At 39.7% G+C, this 19,463-nt stretch overlaps 1 protein-coding gene across 1 annotated transcript in view; it reads right to left on the reverse strand.

Moving 5' to 3' along the window:
• LOC136422534 (delta and Notch-like epidermal growth factor-related receptor) overlaps positions 1-18,883 on the reverse strand; it is a 43,255-nt gene extending 24,372 nt beyond the window's left edge. Inside the window, exon 1 of the mRNA XM_066410306.1 lies at positions 18,399-18,883. Coding sequence (XP_066266403.1) covers positions 18,399-18,611 — 213 coding nt within the window. The 5' untranslated portion in view covers positions 18,612-18,883. The remainder of the gene's footprint in view (positions 1-18,398) is intronic.
• Positions 18,884-19,463: the final 580 nt, after the last annotated feature.

Raw genomic sequence — 19,463 nt, forward strand, 5'->3', positions numbered from 1 at the left:
ATATCTCACCGTATATTGCGTGGAACAGAACAGGTTATTAAAAAGTATGGTTCAGCGAGAAACTATTCGTCTTCTTAGAGCAGATAAAGCCGTACAGTCAAGTTTATTTCCTTGCAGTTAGTTCACGGACAGTTTAACATTAAAACCTATCACACATGAGGACATGATTAAAACAAGGATAACATACGGAGATGGCAGTCTTCACTCCTTTACCCATACTGCTTTGCAACCCTTCCAGAACCATGGAGGAAAAAAGAATCACAGAGAATGTATGCCAATGCTACAGTGTGACTATGTCAGGAATCTCAGAAACTCACACAAGACAAAAACAATACTTCAGTCCTCTAGGCCACACCAATTTATTTTCTTGGTTAATAGATTTTTTTTTTCAATTCTAGCACGAGAACATCATTGAAACAGAAGGCTGGGGTGAAAACTTGCACCTGACCATGTTCACTCCCGGAAACTGTGTGCACCAAAGTACAAACTTTCCTCTGAGATTCTGTTTTCATGTTGATTTTCCAATCTAGCATTTTTTCAAAAAGTCCATTAACAAGAAATCAAATTGGTGTGGCCTTGGGGGTAAAACAAAGAAGGGCTGGTAGAAAAAAGTTGTATCTGACAACATTCACTCCCTAAAGTGTTTGGAATGTCCTGTCATGCTGATCTTCTAATTCTGCAAGACTGAAAATCAAAGCAAACCAATTTCGCATGAGTGGGTGGATAATGACATGGTATTGTCCTTATTGTACTGGTAGGCATATATAACTTGGTACAGATGACAATATAAGCCTGTGAATAAGTACGATGTGGGAAGTGTAAAGCTCCCGAATACAAATCAATGCGGGATTTAGAGTCGGTGGCACGCATGGATGCATCTTTTCGATTCATTCCTCATCTTGAACCATTTGGAGATTTCTGGACTGACAACTAAAATCCTTTTAAGTCTTGCAATTTTCACAGTTCTATACAAAAATTGAAGCTCCAAGCTGGAGTAAGACTAAGGGCTGAGTATTGCCAATACCACCACGGCCTGCAGTCCTTCTTGTCAAATTGCAAATAGTTTGTAGTTTCTTAACACCCTCAAAGGTGTACTTGCATTGTATTGTATTTTTTTGCATTTTATTTTATTTTATTGTATTGTATTGTACTATAATGTATTGTATTTCATATCATACCTGGATCATGATAACGTTTGATAAAGGTGTTCCTTATCATACCCTATCCCACGGGCTTCTTCTTGTATCACACTAACAGTTGCTTCCATCAAATAATCCGAACACACTTTGCATGCGCCTGTCGAAAAATTGAAATACCAGATACAGGTATTGGAATTGATGTTCTATTCCTTTTTCTGTTTTAGGACACAAAAATTGTTTCAACTTCTGGCACATTTCACATTGAAATGTGTGTTTTCTATAGGGTGGGTATGACATAAAAGAAACATCACAGTGTGTTCCACAATCACCTGAAAAACAATACTGTTCTATCCTATTCTGTTCTTTTCTACTGTTTGAAAAGCGAGACAGAATTACCCATACATGACTATATAGTGTAACAAATACACTGGTTTCGAAAATATTTTGTACTTAGAATTGCAGGATAGATTAGCCTTGTAGAACAGATTGTTGATTTCATGCCATACATTGTACCATGTACGATTGTTGAGCAATAAAGTTCACTTCACTTCACTATCCTCTATGAAGTCCTTCAATTGATATTTCCAGAGATAGTTCCCAAATTGCTTTGTACATGATTGTAATGAACCATGCTTAACATGCCATCTACTGATTTACCACACTTATTAAGTCCGTCTCATTTCTGCTCCACAGCTAAATCATTTGTTGCCATAAAACCTGGCTGGAGAGCAATCCGTAATGCCAAAAATCACCATCGATTTCCCCTTAATTAAGCAATCAATCACTTAACGAGATTTGTCAGACGCAGGGTGGTAAGTAGAGAGTATCTGGCACTGCTATATTAGTTGCCATAAAACACTATGTGCCATTCTGCGTTCGTTTTACTGGTAAGTTGAATGTTGGAAATGCAAATATGTCTACATCTCTATTCATTCACAACTTTAGAACCTTCATGTTTGCACTTTTGTCACACTATTCTAACAAGTAGGCTAACTTCTGTGATGTTACCACTCAAGGTTTTGAAGAATGTACAATTGTTTTTCTAAAGAATGACAAAGTCATACAAAAGTATAAGGCTCAGAGTTTACTCTAAAAGGAAGTCTGCACCTTTGTACACAATGTTTTAAACAGTAGTCAGATTCCTCCCAGACCTCTGTTCTAACTGTGTTTTTCCTTCCTTTTTACTTTGAAATAAGACTTATCACTAGGTACCTCTTTTAAATAAGTTACCCGGGTACATCTCACTCCTATGTAGGTCACAAACTCACTCTAATCTGACAATAATCAATTTCACAGGGTTCTATAAAGCTAGGGATGGGAACATCAGGTGTTGGTGATTTAGGAACTCGATGACTGCTGATCTCCGGGATTGGAAAATCGATGCTGGGGAGACTTGTACCAGCTGGTCCGGGGCGAGGCTTAAAGACGTGTTAAACTGTTCGCGGGATGTCGGCGAGGTACGGAAATTAGACGGGGATCGATTCGCAGCCTGGATTCATCATTGTTTCTAGCGCCGGACTTTGTTAAGGATGTATCTCATGACAGGAAACTTAGAAACGCACCCAAGTTCAGCCAGTTTAGACGTAGAATGTCCTGATGCATGAATATCACACTGCCATATTGTGTGAAGCTCCTTAACAAAATGTGAGCATCCAACACTTTGTAACTGATAAAAAAAATGCAAGTATGATTGCGAGCCATGTCCAGTACACTGCAATCTAGCCCTCGGGCTACAGAAGTGTATTTGATTGTGTATGTATGATGTATAATAATAATAAACGAGTTTACTGTTACTACTAAACCTCTGGTTGCTTTTACGCAGAAAAGCCTGGCACCCGCCCCCATGATTTTGCGACATTTTCTACCCTTAACAGTTTGAAAAATCATGCTGTAAGCTAGTGCCTAGGTCAGGCCACCATCCCGTATTGTCATAGAAAAAGCCAGCCTGCATCAAAACGTGCAGGTGGTGAGGGGGACATTAGTTTCCTGTGTGGCTTGTAAAAGTTGTACTGGTAGCGAGAGTTCAGTGGTCTTCTTTTTCCCTTTCAGGATGATTAGCAGGCTACTGCAGCAAAATCTTTCTTGTAACCTGACCACTTTGTAATGCAAAAGCCTTGCGTGTTCCTTTAAACAGAGGCAATTCCCTTTAAGTGCAGGAATTGCCAGAAAGTAATTCTTTTTCAGTAACGCATTTGGGAGAACTACTTTGGTTTCCAATACCACAAATCCCGGGGCGATTCAAAAGCCTTTCCCAGCTTGGGAACAATTTCATCACAGTCAAGACCAACACGAAATACAACTCTACCACAGACCTCCCTCACTAATAGGCTTAAAGGCCAGCCGTTACATTAGAGCACCTCCCAAGTCCACTGGGTGCAGGAAAATCAATGTTAGACCAACGAAAAGTAAGCCAAACTCCATTATACAACATGAAAAGAGAATTCTCGGCTAATTTGTCTTCTGGAGAAGCTCTTAGTTCGGTTTCTCAGAGGAGTTGTGATTCGTGTTCCGGTGTGTGCTAAGTGGGGTCAAGTACAGAGGTTAACCAGCGGTAGTGTTTCCCATCTGTGATAGGTAGGGCTTATTTTACTTACAGAGGTTAACCAGCGCTAGTGTTTCCCATCTGTGATAGTTAGGGCTTATTTTACTTACCATAAACTTACTTTCAGCTGCTGTACTATCAGCTATACTTCCAGCACCAAGGCCATGGATGCACATAAACTCACAAAGCCATAAACCTACTTTCAGCCACTGTGATAACAGTTAGACTTTCAGTACCAAAGCCATGGATACACCAGGAAGCAGAATTGATATTTTAGGCCAAAACTGATGATTATTTTGGGGTTCTCTGATATTCTGAAGAAAACATCCAGCAAGAGGAAAACTTGAAAACAGAGGATCGGGAGAAAAACTTGAATTTGACAATATTCACTCACAGAAACAGACGGAGTTACCAAACATATGTTGCAAAATGGCCTGATTATGACTATCCATTGCACATTCACTTTCGGATACACAGGTCATGGAGCAGGAATGAAAAACGTATTGGGCACAGAAAAATGCCTGAGGCAAGCTTTACATTATGTAATCATCACTTCCAGAATCGATAAGTAATTGTAATTAACTGAACGATTTTCAATCTCAACACTCCACTAGATTGAACTGAAACACTTTCCAGTAAAACTAATCACTTTTTTTCAGTTTGCTTGCATTCTGTGACAATTGTGGACTCATAATTTTTTTCATTTTCAAAACTTTTTCGTGTAAACCAAGTTTGAATTCTACAGGATCCTTGCATGGCCTTCCCTGAAATCTGTTTTGTAAAACAATGAAAAAGACCCATAAAAAGCTTCACAGCAAATTGGATTGGCTTCATAGACTAAGATAATTGCAGAAAAAGAAGTGAAAACTTATACGTACACAGAGCAAGCTATATGTATTCATAGCCCAAAAACATATCTCAAAAACTAGTCATTCTTTATTCTTTATTCGAAATTGCAACAATACAATACACAGTGGAACGCCAGGCAGACAAGCTAATTCTTCTACTATAGTCTTACAAGTAGAAGTGCATTAAACCTAAATGTTTTCTGTAACCTTATCCACACGTACAGACCTGTGCTTGGCTTGTCAATCTGAGATGACATGGGCTGCATTGATTTTCTGGCACCAACATAACGATCTTCAAACACAATCAACGCATGTCTTCACAGGAGGGACTAAAAGACATTTCAATACACTTTAAGGGGTCAATATTACTATTAAGACGTAAGACAAGGGGAACCCAGAAGGCTGTAGCGGGTATATTGGATTGTGTGACCCTCATTCTTTTGTTATCTGGGTCAAAACATGACTTGTGTACAAAATACCTAGTTTTCGTTCCATGGTTTTCAAGTACAAATCTGTTACCGATATATACTGTATGGAATCAGATTTAGGTATTTCCAGTGTCAAAGCCTAGATTATACAAAGAAAGGGCAACGATATTTGACAAATATGGGGTATTTTGTGGCATACATTTTCATTAGATAGGGGAGGATTCTCTGAAATAGATGTTAGACTGCAAGTTTAGCTTGTTGTTATCTATTAATAAGTATTATCCAGCTTTATGTTCCCAGAGGCCATACCAACTCTCATGGATTTGGGGGATATCTAAGTATAAACTTTAACTTAAAACTTCGTGCTGGGAAGAAAACTTGCATCTGACATGTTTTTCTTCTTAAACATGTGAGTACCAAGGTACAGACTTTCCCCTCAGACTTTGGTGCTATGGTGATCTCCTTGGTCAGCAATATATTCTTAATTAGACAAACCTTTGATCCTAAAACATATCAGTAGACATTCCTGGATTGAGGATGTTAACTTTTAACCTGTCAATAAAACGGCACGGCTGCAATTTCCCCAGCAGGCGGCCGTATCGACTGCGGGATGCAGAGAAAGGTGTCAGGATGCTAACTTTTAATCTGTCAATATACATGTACTGTAGATTCATTTAAGTTTGTGTGGTTTTCATTTTGCGCTAAAGGGGAGAATAGAGTGTTTGCGGTGGGTTTAAGTTTGCTGCAGCACTAAAGTAACATACAGCTACAGTATTAGACAGAAATGTTTGGGACGGTTTTAAGTTTGTGGTGACCGTTTCACCACACTACTTGAAACCAACCAGATCATTTTCGTCGAATACTATGGCTGTATATGTAAATATAGCGCTGTCGCAAACATAAAACCACTGCAAACATTTCTGCATTTGCAGTAACAGCACAGCTGCAATTTCCCCAGCAGGGGGCGGTATTGACAGCAGGGGTGCAGAGAAAGGTGTCAGGGTTTAATCAGCTTTGTGTCAACATTTCCCGTTAATGACTCGTGCCTAACGAATGGATTTCCTGTAAACCGAGTCATGTGAAAGGATGTTGAAATGGGGCATGAATTGATTGATAATTAATGCTGGTCTATGTAATCTCAGTGCAAAACATCCAGCCTATTCACAAATAGTTTGGTAGAGAGGGTGTGTTTTTTTTTCTGTGGTGTGGAACAAATGCATGATCAATATACTTTATCTATTCTATCTTATCTACTGTAATTGGTTTTGTACAAAGTTGTATCACAAAAAAAAATATACAAACGAGATATCAATTTGACACAATCTATAATCGTTCTAGTGATAAAGACAGAGTGCTAATAAAAAATCGGATTGAAGGAACTGAATTTTTTATAAATATTTTCTAAGAATATATTAAAAAAGATCTATATTTAGTACAAGTCTTGCAGACAAATACATGTTGAACACTGGAAGTAAATAATGCTGAATTATAATGCAATATAAGCACACGTTGTCAAATACAATTTCATAATGTAGACATCGATCTAATGTCCCACTTAAATCTTGAGGTTAAGATTAACACAGAATGAATTTTAACTCATGTATAATGAGGAAATATAATGTTCCACTTAAGTGCAGTCATCAGTCCTACATGTACTTTATAACCCTTATGGGAGCCACTATTGGAGTACCATTACCATTAAGGCACAATGATGCCATAAAGTAGATTGGAACACATCACTTATTGGGTAATGTAGGAAATGATTCCGAGTTAAGCGGAGGTAAAACGGTAACATATGAGATGTTGGGGTGAAAGTGGCAGGAGGATTGGAGTTAAATCAAGTAGAAATCGCATTCCAAACTTCTACGGGGCGTGTTGGGCATCATGCAACTGGAATAGTGCTGAGATTGTAATATCCTGGGATTGCTTCTCCAGTTTCTTCTCAAAAGGCGTTGATTGCAATATTGCTATTTGGTAGATATGTTGTAAGCAACTAGAGCAAAGAAGACAAAGAAGAAAAGAGAGACAGCAGCCTCAGAACTCCTCTGATTTCATATGTCCAAACTGTGGACGAGACTGCCACGCCAGGATTGGACTTCAGAGCCACATGAGAAGCTGCCGAATCCAGAGTGCTACCATCATCTGAAAAGATGGTAGGATGCCTACCTACCTAGATATGTTGCATAAAGTTTGTGAAACTATGTTTTGGACATGCCAAAGTCACCACTTCTATTCTACTATACCACAATCTTGAGTACTGTATTGATAAGCTATAGACTGTGATCATGTCTAAAAAAAGTACATCCTGAAAACTGGAAAGGTTTTAACATTTTTACAAGCAATCTACAATTATTTTCTAAAAATTGCATGTCACAGCAGGTATTTGAAGTCTTTTTGTGTGAAACTTGTACAACATTAAGTTGGCCCTATAAGGGGTAAAAACTTTCCAGTGTGAATAATTTTTCTGACAGCCTTTCGGACTTGTAATGGATTTTGAAACCGCAGCATGTCACCAGTAGTAATGGTGGATTCGATATCTACCGTTCATGATATAAAGGTATGATGTGGAAATGAGTTTGGTGCAAGCTTTATGGGATAAGTCTGCCTGGATTAGCAACACACTGCATGGGATTTTTACAACAGTCTTGGAAGAGGGACCATGTATCGTTATATATTTTGCATGCACTTTTAGGACAAATTCAACCAGAACCATAAATTTAGATTAACAATGCCACTCTACCAGGCCACAATCTATTCAGAAATCTTCTTTATACATAAATAAAAAGTTATTTTCCCTCTAACAAGCCTTATAATGCCCAACAGTTTTCTAAAAATTCAAGGTGCTCAAACACCCCAAAAACACAACTCCCTTTCCAAAGTATCCCTTCTTCTCGTTGCCTTTTGGCCTAATGTACTAACTCTATGCCTTTCTAAAAAAAAAAAGCCCTGAACAGGTAGAGAACAATATAAAAGAAAAGAGACACGAATCATGTACACCACAGGTCTGTCCCCTGAAGGGCTAAACTTTGTGATGTGAATAATGCTTCAGACTGAAGCAGGGATGCTGCAGGGCTTTCTACAAATCCTTACAGATACCTTCCATGCCGGCCTGGTAACAGGTTTGCTGGCTTCTTGCCCCCGGCTGGAGAGTCTGCACTAAATAAAGGATGTGTGAGACTACGGAGTAAATCTGGCCTGGAAGCTATGGTGATTCGGGAGTGTCTTTTAATCCAGATTTATGTTGCAGTGGGCTACTTTGCCCCTGGTTATAACAAGAAGAATAGACATTGTGCACAGAATACAAGGAGCCAAATGTATCCGGTGGATTGGTGTGGACGACATAAATTACGACTACAAGTACCAGATCCGTGAATAGTTTCATCAGGTTGGTAAGTCACTGTATAAAAATGACTCTTTTTACACAACCAAGAGATTTATTCCACTGACGTTTCGGTGTCCATCTGTCACCTTTCAAGGCAATTCTGACCAGCAATTACAAGTACCAGAGTAAACAGTGTTGTGCACAGAAAATAAGGAGCCAGTCTATGATGTCAACTACTGTACACTTAAAGGTCAAGAATTATAACATTGAAACAGTAACAGGACAAGGAACGGTCATGACTACAAGTACCACAGTAACCAGCCCAGGATTCAGGTGTTAAAAATTCTCCAAGAGCTATTGTCACCAAGTATAGTAAGGGCATCTTCATTAGATATCAATATACCCTTTGAAATGCACAGCATACATTCCGTTGTCTTGTAAGTCTGAAAAGGAGCAATGGAAGGAAGAAATAAGCTCACCCAACATTCAGCACCGAGGACAGGATCAACAACAAAAAACACCACCATCTACAGAACATACAAATTTCATACATATACATTCCACTTTTGTCATCCTCAACTGAGGTAAAGCATGATGATTTTTCAAGCAACTACAAGTAGTACTAGTAGTGCAATATGGTTTTGCAACGACTTGCGTTATTGGCCAAGCACACAGGGTCACCCGTACTCTTCTCAATAAGTGCGCTGGGTTCTTTATTTGCATGTGCACACACAGATTTATTGTGGATGATATTTGTTAAAGCTTTGGGCCCACATTGAAACTTCAGAATGACCTGAGCCAAGAGAAGCTGGGATGTCTGCAGATGGAGTGAGATATTACTCACTATAATGGGTTCATCAATACCTGCCGGGGGCAATTTTCAACATAGGGTGGGAGTGTCAAATGGGGAGCAATGGATCAGTACCAGTCAGCAGATAAAAACAATGCGTTCCCTAGGATATTTAGAGTTTCTTTTTTCACAACCAGGAATCTCACCTGCTGACGTTTTGGTGTCTGTCAGACACCTTCTTCAGAGCTTCTGACTGGAGTACTGCTTCTCGCCGCGAAAAGAAACTCCCAATATCCTATGTTCTACCAACCTGATGAAATTATTTTCGGAATGAGTTCCCTAGTTTCTAATATTAACCATATCTCTGCTAAGGGTACATCCATGTACCAAATGTGTAGTGGCTAAAGCAGATGTCAGTAGTATAAGGGTTAACCTGCTCCCTGCTAAGGGCACATTCAAGCACCAAGTTTGTACTGCTTGCAGTTGAAGTCATCAGGGTTGGGGTTAACCTTTTCCCTTTGAAAGGTGTGATCCAGGCACTAGATTTAGTTAGCTGCAATAGAAGTTAAAACAGAGAAAGTGTAAATGCAGAATAGGCCGACGAAATAGACCCTGTAAATAAACTAGCTACCATGGGGCAACACAAGTTCAACTTCTTGGTTGTCTGACTTTTAAACTTAGTGCAAAGCTAGAACATCAGCTTAAGATGAAAGTCTGAGAGTCAGGGCTTTACCTTTATGCTACAGTTCCTGGGACTGAATAATCAGTTCACTATCATCAGTCAAGTTCAACTTTTCCTCTCAGCACCCTCTTTTTATCTCGACTCCATGCTTGAGTTTTATCTCGAAATGTTCAACCATGAGAATCAATCGGAGTGGCTTGACATATACGTACGTATGTATATGTATGGTCTGACATCAAAGTGAGAGGAATATTTGCACATCTAAAGGCTGGATGAAAGGACTTCCTCCGGGCTGATATCTGATAAAGGCTACAGGGACGTAGGGACATGTGAGCCTTTGAAAACTGCATCGGGAGTTTGAAAGAGTGACTAAGACTGATCGTTCTGTAAAGGCCATCTACCTCCCTACAGACATATGTGCACACTCTGCTTCAATAGGACTTCCATTTTCTAATCAGCGTCAGAGTGAAGGGCTGAGAACTTATCCACGCGTCTTGGCAAGACTTAAAGTTACGTATTTCAGCATCTGAATTGGGTCTTCATCAAAGGGCACGGGTCTGTTGAACAACGTCTGCTAGATGTAATGAGAATGCTTTCAATGGCAAATACAGGATAGGAAATGCCAGTCTACGTGATCTACTGTGATCATCCCGTCTTCAGCATCCAAGGTGATGCATACAGAAAGCAACATGCGGAGCATAATGACAGGAGAATTAAGTTGGCAGAGGGCACAGTTCTGCAAGTTGTAATAAGAATGCTTTCAATGGCAAAGAAAGGATAAGAAAATACCATTCTACGTCATCTACTGTAGTGATCTTGTCTTCAGCAGTCATGGCACTGCAGACACTAAGGGACATCTGAAGCATAATGACAGGAGAATGAATTAACTCTGTTAAAGTCAGCATCACACAGCAGAAACATAGCTCACTCCACGAGTTTGCAAGCTCTGAAGGACTTTTTTGCTTAAAAATCATTAAAATGGCAGATGCTTTCTTAATCATCATGTGACTCTTAGGGTTTGCCGGATATTTGCAGGTTTTCGAGCCACATTTTACGTAACTATAGGTAGATTTTCAGGCAAAAAAAATACCTGAACTCTCTGGCAATTTTGAAATCGGGTAACTTACTAGCTATGAGCAAATACAGCTTCACCTGTGCCACCTTAGTTATGTTTAGGCTGCTGGCAATACAACTTAAAACAACTTGCCTTCCTGTAAAATATTCCAGAACATTTGGGCAACAAAGGACGTACAGCAACCTGGCTATATTCAGGCTATGCCATTCCCCCCTGCAGCAGGCTGCGCAAAATGGCACAAAATGGCACAAAATGGCCCAATCCAATTCTTATCTTTACGACATGTTCTCCCAATTTCCTCCTAATGGTGCCCAGAAGGCCCAGCCAGCCTGCTCTGTACCGAGCCTCATTCCTTTTATGCATTTCCTGAATCATAGCCTGATTCGTCCATAATATTTCACTTCAAACGATACCCATAAAGATCACATAGTTTTATTCAACTCATTCCCTGCATATCAGCTTTATACCGACTCTATCTGAATTTGATCTGTATCTGTTTCTGCATAGTTGGTGTAACTGCCCTTTGGCATAAGACACCAGCTGATGTCTCTTCTGTCAGACTATTCCAATCATGGGAAGAACCTCAGTCTCTATTGGTAGGTAGTTTTGACTATAATAGTCTGAGCTGTATATAACAGGCCTACATTGTTTATGTGACACAGCCAGCTGATTTTGAACTTTGGTTCAGAATAATTTCTACCTTCACAGATGACCATGCAATTGCAAGCCATAGCAGCTGGTGTTACACAAATGTAATTATACGGAATAAACAGGTACAGATATACAGAAAAATCATAACTGTGGCATTTATCTGATCAGTACTTTACACTATCTCAAACACGAAAACATTTCAGCAGGAATTCTTATCAAAGACTTGCCAGCTGTGAACAATTGATTGACCACTGATCTTGTGTACAACAGTTGCTGTAGAACTTTGCAGCCTGTTTTAGTCATTGACTGAATTTTCAACATTCAGTGGTTATTGCTGACATAAGCAAATCATAGAAATAAAGAGAGAATTTGTAACAACCATTTCTATAAAGGAACTGTTACTGTTACTGTTACAGCACGCCAATGAGCAGTGTCATAAACACAAATGTCCATCCGTCCCAATTACACCATGTCGCAAATGGGCTGTGCTTTGTGCTAACTGTGCGCACATGTCAGCAGGCTGCCCGCCTAATGGTCGTCTGAGTGCTGCTCTCAGCCAATTTGGACGTCACACAAACTTAATTTTACTGTTAACATCGCCTGGAGACCGTTAATTTGAAACAAGAATGAAACGAAAATCTACAACTCTAACTTGTTAGCCGTAGGAGCTTTTACAACATATAGGCTCATACCTTGATAGTCATTGGAGCTGTACTTATTGTGCTGTACAAAAAATCAAGGAATAGGCTGAAAAGAAGCAGTATATGTTAGAAAAAAGACCCACCCAATGTTCAGAACTATGGACAGGACCAGCAACAACAACACCTACAGAACATACATCTTCTACTTTTGTCAACTGCAAATGAAGTGAAGCATGATGATTTTACAAGTAGCTTGTGGTGCAATGTGTTTTTGCTGTGGCTTGAATTTTAAGCCAAGCACACTGGGTCACCCCAACTCTTTTCTGTGTTGGGTTCTTTTAAAAAATTTCAAAAATAGAGGCTCAAAGCTTGATAGCTATGGGAGCTTTCCCAGTATATTTGTAAGTACTCATTATATTTCAGTCACTGTTTCATAGGTGAGAAACTTTGAATTTCCTACTGCCAATTCTATTAAACAATCACTTTCATCTGGGGGCATACTGAATTGGTACAAGTCATGCATGTTGGGGAATAAGTGGGAATGCGGGAATGCAAACAGTTTCAGGAATTTAAGTACATAGTAACATGCAAGTTTTCCTCCCAGCCTATTGTTTTCAATTGTTTTAGACTGTTTTATTGTTTTAGACTGTTAGCTAAACCTTTATAAGTTAGTAATATGAATGAATGAAAACTTGTAATATTTCAAAATGTCAGAAAACCAAGAAAATCAATTGTTGTGGCCTTACAGCAGCGCTTTTCTGGTTACAAATAATACTAGTGTATAACACAGAAGTCAAGAGCTATATAACCTGACCAACACAGACCCAGAGAGAGAGATAAGGTGCGAAGCATGGCATGATAGAGGCAGATTTACAGCAGGGCTTTTCTGGGAACACCACCAATCTCCGAAGAGATGTCGTAAACTTGCTCCGTTTCCTTTTATTCCAGATCAATGCAGCGACATTCGTCTTGCTTTCAAGGAGGCGGCTGGGAATACCAAACATCACATGTGATATGCGACACCAAGCCGTGTACTGTGATGTGACAAAACAGCCAGAACAGCATTGTTGGCAGGCTTGAAAAATGGAGGGACTTGCAGAAGAGGTGAAAGTCGTACTATAGTTACAGCCCAAAAGTTTGGAAAAGTAGCGTGTAACAAATAATGAAATATCAAACTCTGCACCATATATGACACTTCAGCTCAGATCAAGGACATTATATATGATGATAATAATATATATATAGAGAGAGAGAGAGAGATATGGCCTCCGTCGGTCAGTATTGACCATGGTAGAGAGATAGATAGATAGATAGATATAGATATAGATATAACACATTACACGATATATAGTGTGTTGATTGTATCGAGCTAAAAATCTCTAAGCTACGGGAAAGAGTGAGTAAAATGATCATCATTGTCTTCTTTATTAAAAACTGGGCCTAAGCCTGTTTGATTCCTGAAGGTGCCAGGACAGCTGCAGTCTTGGCCTGAGTCCAAACAGTGTGTTTATAATCTATGACTGGTCACAGGGCAGACATTACAAACTGGGCTAGGATTAACTGGAGTGGGGAGCGGTGACCTCTACGGCTTTGCTGGGCAACTCCTCTGTACATCTGTCTCTTATATAGGCCACACCAATAGTAAATTCATCTAATCTGTTGATCTTCGGATGTAGAAAATATTTAATATGTAACTTTCGATGACTTGTGACAACACCCGCTCAAGGTTATTATGATCCGTACGCAGTGGCATGTTGTCATGGAAACTTTCACAAAATATTTATGTTGTACACACGTAAGTACATTAATCATGCATAAGCTGTGACAGCATGAAAGTTCATCTGTGTTGGTAAATGACGTGATGAAATGCTAATTATTTCAGTGTTGGTTATGTTAAAAGTCTAGCCTAATTTCATAAGCTGTTAAAGGTTAGAACCATTGTTAAATAAATAAAAAAAGGCCTACACAGTTCATACTGCTGAATGAACAAAGAAGATCAACAAGAAACCAGAGTCTGAGATGAACATTTCAGACCTAATAAGTGATACAGTGTCAGGAAGTGAATATACTGTAGTCAGATTTAGACTGTTAGATCTGTTTTATATATTACTATGTTTAAAATTACCTCCCAAAATTTTGAGAACTAAGAAGTTGAATTGATCTGGCCTTTATTTTATAGCCATCACGAAATGTGTTAATAGAATTATCTTATCAGGGCGAAACACTTGCCCCTCCAATTGAAGCTACTAAGTATAAGCTCGAAGGATTACTATTAGCAATCCCCAAGTCAGATCCTAACATTAAATGCTGTGCAAAATGCAATTTCATAAGATATGTTATGACTTTAATCACTTTATCACGGCAAGCCATCCGTGACTCAACAAATTTTGAAATTGGAAGTTGGAACTGGAGTGCATCAATTAGGGTGTAAATCCAACATGAAATCCTGCATGTACTGTGCAAAATCCCACATGGGGATCTCACAGGCCCCTAACAGGAAATCGAAGTGAAACCCTGGATCACATTAATCCTGGATAAAATCTAAATATGCGCTGTACAAAATCCCACATGGGGATCTCACAAGCCCCTAAGTCCAACTACTGAGAGGCCGTTAGATTCTTCCTGGAATGAATAAAACGAGATCAATCATTTTGCCGTCCATATAAAAAACATTATGCTGAATCATTTTCCTCTTGACTCAGTGCTACGCAAGTTTTGGTCCGTACTTAACAACGCCGCCGGGTGATCCTAGGAGTGAGCCACAACTGTAGTTATTACAGACACAAACCCGCTGCTGCCGCAGGCCTGCAAAGCTCTGGTGTAAGACTGCCGAAAGGCGTTAATATCGACTGTTGAATACAGAATGCTGAATGATTCAGTGGGAGGAGGTCGCCGGCTTATCTGAAATTATATCTGGAAGCGGGTCGGCGCTAAGGTCGTCAGTTGGCAAGCCGTGTCACATCCATCAACGGTCGTTTTCTCGTTTCACATGTCTGATGATGTCAAGTTCACGTCAAGTTCATCTTAATCATCATCTGGGGTCGCAAACAGTCATTCCTTTAACACTATTAACAGCATCGCAAGGAAGTAATCATTATAAATCCAAATAACCGTCTTCAATTTTCATATGAAAATTGAAACTGCAAACAAATTAGGCGAAAACATCATAATTTGGATAGATATCATTCCAATAGTATTGCAAGGAAGTAATGATAATAAATCCAAATATCTGTCTGTTATTTGCAGATGAAAATTCAAACTGCAGACAAAAGACTTATACTATATGTTATGGAGAGACGTCATTCCAATAGTATTACACTTAGGTAGTAATGATTATAAATCCAAATATCTGTCTGTTACTTGTAGAATAAAAACTGAAATTAGAGGCAAATAGGTGAAAAGGAAGCTTAAGCAGCTATAAAATGATATATTTTGCAAGTTACAGTATTCAGATTTAAACAAAAATCCGTCTGAGATCCTGCTGCATGCAGTACCTTACAAAGCCACTAGGGTGCCCATAAAAGGCATAAGCTAATCACCTCTTCATTTCACCTGCTACCTACCAAACATACAAAATATCATAAGGATCTATCCACAACCTCTTGAGTTATGATATTCACACACAGACACACACGCAAAAAGACTTGAAGAAATATAACTTCTTGGTGAAGACGATTCATCTTACCAGCATATTTCATGCATGCACCCCAGGCTGCACCATTACTACCCAGGCCCTGCTGGTATCTGCTGTTGTATCACAGCCCTGCTGTAAAACATGCACCACAGACTATTGTGTGGGGATGGCACAGGAGCAAACAGCATCAATCCTGCACGCCTCAATACACACTTCATACAAACAAGCTGAGGGCCTGCAATACTTTTATACCTGTTATGCACAATATGAAGGCTGTCAGGAATTCTACTCGCAATCTGGAACAAATCTCTGGAAATGCAAGAGCAATGAAGCTATTGAACAATAAACTGGTGGATGTACCACCTACTAGAGATAATACCAGTTCAGAAAAGTACAAGAAGTAGTCTTCAAGTACCAGAGTTATCAACCTGGGAACAATCTGCTTTTCCCTATAACTATTGTAGAGTGGAACTCGTCACCACCAAGTTTAGTAGGATCCTCATTAGATAGCTTTAAACTACGCATGCACCTAGATGCTCAAATGCTAGGTGTGACAGGCCATTCAGTGTAATATAACCAGCTGCTACCATGCCCTGTGCCTGCAAGGCTGGTGTTATACGGAAGGGCGGTTATACCGGTTATACAGATGTAAGATAAATTATGATTTATAATCAAGCCTGAAATTCTTCACCTGTGAAATTGCAGGGGGTATCATTGCATACAATCTAAAATTGTTTTCTGCAAATGGCAGATTGCATGTACAAGACTTGATTTATCATTTTCCTCGGGGTGATGAAATGCATCTGCTTAGGACAAATAAAAGATGGAAAGAAACCGGCACAGTGACACGTAATGTATTGGGAAGTCATTCTGGCTATTAGTTATTGCAAAACGAAAGTCAAACCTGCCTATAGAGATCAATTAGGAGTCTGCTAACGTTATTGCATGCATATACACTAGCTTAAGACGCGGATCTCATAGGCAATATACTGTCTCTTATCTGAACACTATGATATGATATGATATGATATGATATGATATGATATGATTTGATATGATATGATATGATATGATATGATATGATATGATATCAAAGAATTGGTCACAGTGGACAGGTGGCCACTACAGACAGGATTCTTCATGGAAAAATTAGATAAGGGACCTACAAAAAGTGGCCAGTGTATACTACAATACAGAACTGGCTTGACTGTACATGTGTTGTTAGACAAACAGACATAAAATGAAGATGCTAAAAATCTGACATTGAAGCAGACAAAGGAAATTTATGCCCGCATGGCAGCTTACAGCCGGTGCATGTAACAATCCTTTTATGTGGTTCTGACTATACATCCAGCAGTCAGGCCTCAGGCACTGCCGTACTGGTGAGGATTGTGGGGGGTAAACTGTATGGTGAGATGTGGGGTTTACATGCATCAGTCATTATTGCCCTGAGACAGTAAGCAAATTGAGGACTACCAAAAAACAGCCTTCAAGTTCAAATGCAATAACAACAGCAAAATCAGCACTTACCAGAACCAAAATCATTAATAAGTATATAAGATACCACAATATGCTGCTACATCAACTGATGATCAACTCACATCTTTTAAATGACAAAAAGGGTTCTAGTCAATTCCAGGGATAATACTTCCAACCTTGATTGTTTACGACTAAATAATCTGAGCTGTGCAGATGAAATAGATTAGTTCCAAAACCCACCCAGGGACTCTCTAACAGTCGGTAACTTGTTTACATCATAACATCAGATTAAATTCTGCTCAGTTAATCATAACAGTGCAGAAAATCTCTTAATGGCCACTAATTGCACCAGGGGGTATAAATCTGTCCATTGGATCAAATTTCTGGGATTGCACTGTCCTTTGGGAATTGTTTCCCCTGGAAAGAGATATAATGTTTACGTAGAGGGCCGCTGGCTCACAGCACTTAGTGGGGCTTGTTGTTAAATGTGCGTGTCAGTTTAAAGTGCCTGAGGATACAACATGTACTCTTTGTTATCTGCCTGCAGTATGGAGCCATCTGTAACATTTTGTCACAGCTGGACCATTCTGACTGTGTGTGCCGTAATATCTATGTGTTGTGGTAGCGCTAAATGTATATCGTCGTAAGTGGACATGCTAATCAATTCAGATACTTTATGTACCATGTAAAAACAAGCTAACAGTACATTAGTTACATGCAATTCATTAAGAGATGTGAAACTAAGACAGGATAGGGGAATATGTTATAGCCTGGGTGCCATCCTATTTCTACCGGGGCTCCTATACTCGCTACCCTACACTATTTTTTTAAGGTAGCAAGTGTACAGGAGCCCCGTTGAAATAGGATGGCACCCAGGCTAAATATGTTACTGTTAGAGTATACACTGTCACATTGGCACTTTCTCCTTCATATGTTATAAACAGTAATATCAATAGATCATTAAATCATTCATTCATAGGTGTCAATTTCATTAACGTAAACAATAGATCTAACACCAAAAAATCCATATCATTTCACCGATTAGAACTTTGCTAATCGACTTTACCCTGAATAAGTTGGGTCTATCAATGAAATATGCTATGTAGAAAAAACAAACATGGAAGGTAAGAAAACTATTTCCCGAAGTTAAAACACCCCGTGCCTTACCTCGCAGTACGTCCCGTGGAACCCTCGGGCACACTCGCATGCCACCCCGCCGGCCCGCTCCGTACAGCTGCCCCCGTGTAGGCATGGCGCGCCCTCACACGGCCCCGGCGTCGGTTCGGCCGGCAAGCCCGTCGGAAGCACCGTGGTGCCCTCCTCGGCGGAACTCTGAACCAACACCGCGGCAAGAATCGCCAGGAAAACCACCCGTCCCATCCTGGTGTAACGGGACCAGCCCTAACGGACAGGTGCACAGTCTGAGGGAACCTGTCGTCTGCAACTTTTCCCGCCTTGTTTCCCGCTGTCAGAACAGCAGAGTCCTGTCAAGTTTGCCTGCTGGAAGGCGCTGAAGCTGTAAGTGGAGTAACAGCTGCCGTTAGAGCCTTAAGCACGGGGCATCAACATAAATTCTGACGACAAACCGTGAACAATATTACACCTGACGCCATCTTCCGCGATGGGAGTTTGGGGCTGTTCGATCGAGCGGACTTACTCCCCGTTTCAAATACATTTCCTTCGGTATTTAACTTAATAAAACATTGAACTAAATAAATATGTGGTGTCTTTCGCCCCAATCTACAAATAAGATATATGTATTAGAATATCAAAAGGTAAATGATCAATGTTGTTTCTTCTTTTTCTATTTCTAACAAATGATAAGATAGAGAAACAACAAACTCAACAACCAGTAAGTTGATAAGTTAATAAGTAGATATCGTCTTGGGGAAAAGTTAAACGGGGTTATATAGTTCAGAGAAACATTATTGATTTATCACGCTATGAGCATACACGAAATAACTCGTGATGTGGATAAAATTGATTTTTGTGAAATTTGTCATTCAAACTTACCCCCGAGATTTGGCGAGACTTTGCGAGAGTTCGCCGTTGCTATGATGTGTTTTGTCATTGTTGCTAGGGCGCCATCTTTGTTTCGCCAGCGGTGGGAAATAGAAACTGCGTCAGGTGAGAATAGTTGAAGTTACCGAGTTTTAAGCTTTTTGTGAAATGATAAACGTTTCCTTCCAATTTGTACCCTACATCGAACAGTTGGATAAAGGTCACTATCGA

This window comes from Branchiostoma lanceolatum, chromosome 17, assembly GCF_035083965.1.
Source record: "Branchiostoma lanceolatum isolate klBraLanc5 chromosome 17, klBraLanc5.hap2, whole genome shotgun sequence".
Lineage (NCBI taxonomy): Eukaryota > Metazoa > Chordata > Leptocardii > Amphioxiformes > Branchiostomatidae > Branchiostoma > Branchiostoma lanceolatum.